The sequence below is a fragment of the Orycteropus afer genome, unplaced genomic scaffold (genome assembly GCF_000298275.1).
Source record: "Orycteropus afer afer isolate SDZICR_OR568_19922 unplaced genomic scaffold, OryAfe1.0 scaffold00551, whole genome shotgun sequence".
Classification (NCBI taxonomy): Eukaryota; Metazoa; Chordata; class Mammalia; order Tubulidentata; family Orycteropodidae; genus Orycteropus; species Orycteropus afer.
The window spans coordinates 1,672,317-1,674,793 of record NW_006922138.1 but is presented as its reverse complement, the minus strand read 5'-3'; the positions used below and the strand labels follow the sequence as shown (position 1 = coordinate 1,674,793).

Sequence of the window (2,477 nt, the reverse complement as noted above, 5' to 3'; positions counted from 1 at the left end):
GTGTTTCGTTCTGTTGGACATGGGTTGCTATGAGTCAGAGATGACTTGACTGCACATTAACAACAGCAACAAGAACAACCCCTTGGCACACCTGTTTTGCTCCCATAACTTTTTAATGCTCATTTTCTCTATTGAGTAGCAAACCTTATGCATTTGAGACACCAACAGTCACAGACCTGACACACAAAAGGAACTGAATGGGGTGATTTTTTGTTTGGAATGGAAAATGTGTCTGTGCACATTAGGAAATTTCACTGATGGGTTCTGTCCATGTATATTAAGACTATGATATGGGGAAGTCCATCTTGGAGAAAGTTCAGCCAGAATGTTCCTTAGAAGGGAGCATGTCACATACTTTGGACATGTGGTCAGGAGGGACCAGTCCTGGGAGAAGAAAGTCATGCTTGGAAAGGCAGAGGGTTCCGTGATAAAGACAGAACCCCTCAATGAGATGGATTGACACAGTGGCTGCAACAATAGGCTCAAAGACGGCAATGGTTGAGGCTGGTTCAGGACAGGCAGCGATTCACTCTGCTGTTCATGGGCTCCCTCTGAGTCAGAGCTAACATGATGGCAGTAAGAAACAACAACAACAGATATACCTATTAGAGGGGCACAGGAACCCCAGCTTTCATGACGCTGAGACCAGAGGAACTAGATGGTGCCCAGCTACCACTACTCACTGCTCTGAAAGGGATCACAATAGGAAGTCCCAAGCACAGTGGGAGAGAAATGTGGATCAAAACCCAAAGTCATGCAAAAGACCTGGCTAACTGGCCTGATAGAGACTGGTGGAACCCCAAGTCTATGACCTCAGCCACCCTCCAGACCTGGAACGGAACTCACCCCCCTGCCTCAACTTTCAGCCCACTGCCAGGCCTATCAGGTGAGCAAGAACCCAAGGGAGGTATGTGCTCCTCAGAACAGTCAGCCTGGGAGATCAAGGGCAGCATTTGTCCAGGGAGAAAGCTACAAGGCAGGAAGGGGTGGGAAAGGAGGCTCCAGGGAAATGGTAACCATAGGCAGGAAACAGGAAGAGTACGGTCCCACTGTGGGGACTGCAATGAACGTCACACAATGTGTATGAACTGTTGAAAGGAAAACCAGTTTGCTCTGTAAACTTTCATCCAAGCCACAAAAACAAACCAAAACCCCAAATAGTTCTTTCTTTTTTTTATTGTGATTTGGGTGAAAGTTTACAGAGCAAATTCACTTTCCATACAGCAGCTCACATAGACATTGTCTCATGACACTGAGTGCAGTTTCCCACAATGCAACAGCTCCCCTCTCACTTCCTCCCCATAGCCACCTCTCCCCTGTGTCCTTCTCTCCCTGCACTCCTGCCCTGAGCTGTCTCCCTGTGCAAACACATCCCTTCTATTCTCCCATACTGACCTCTCCGAGGAGTATATCTACCTAATTTAAATGTTCAGCCCATACACCTGTCTTTTGTTTGGCTGGAAGCCATAGGAGTGGGTTCAATTCCAGACCTGAAGGGCAGCTAAGGGGCATAGTCTCAGGGGTTCCACCAGGCTTTATCAGACCAGCAAACCTGGTCCCCCCCTTTTTTTTTTAATGCCAAATATTTCTATCAGAAACAATCTGTGGTGAGTTTGCTCCTTCTGTCTTAGTTTCTTGGGCCACGTTTCATAGATTTAATATTAGAATAATACAGAGGTCAAGGTATGAATGTTAAATTTATTATTACTCCTTAAATATGCCTAAAAACTGAATCAACACATCCACTTTGAAACCCAGAATCACTGTAAGTCAGCCTCTTCCTACCTTCTTGGAACACTGTGACCTGCTAGATCACCCTTCAGTTTGGAAATTAGCACCATGGGGGTCCCTCAAAGATGACTGGATGCTGGTGGGACGTGCCCCATACAGCAGGTGAGAGCCCACAGGGAGCCAGATGCACTTACTTGGGCAACACCAGGGTCTGCACGAGGAAGATGCAGCCGAAGATGAGGCAGGCACAGGCCACGTAGTACTTGAACGCCGGCAGGGCTGTGGCTCGGTACTGAGAGTGGAAAGAAACCACCGGGAATGTTATCTATGAGAGGCACCCCACAGCCAGCAAGCTGCCTGGCCACCCCAGAACACAGCATGCCCGTAAACTGCAGACCGGGGCAGCAACCCGCCGAGGACTACGGCTTCCCCTCTAACTGAACTGTGACAACGGCTTCCAGAGACCACCCATCAGGCGCAGGCCTCTTCATGAACCTGCCATCCCTGAACCATTCCACATAGGGGAGAAGGCCTTGACAGGAAAAATGAGTGAGCAAACTGAGGGACATACGGACAGCTCAGGGGCCTGACAATTGTGGGAGGATGTGTCACGACTTTTCACACGAGGACAGTCCACTGTGGAGTTTGTTGTAGTTGTTGTTATGTGCCTTTGGGTCAGATCTGACTCATAGCGACCACTCCTTGTGTTTCCCAGGCAGTATCACTATGGAAGTAGATTGCCCAGC

At 48.6% G+C, this 2,477-nt stretch overlaps 1 protein-coding gene across 1 annotated transcript in view; it reads right to left on the bottom strand.

The window, feature by feature from the left end:
• The window catches only part of LOC103210021 (adenylate cyclase type 2-like), a gene marked incomplete at its 3' end in the record, with an annotated part of 485,381 nt that overhangs the window by 81,275 nt on the left and 401,629 nt on the right, over window positions 1-2,477 (bottom strand). The window contains exon 10 of the mRNA XM_007955948.1: window positions 1,926-2,023. Within this exon, the coding sequence (XP_007954139.1) occupies window positions 1,926-2,023 (98 nt within the window). The remainder of the gene's footprint in view (window positions 1-1,925; window positions 2,024-2,477) is intronic.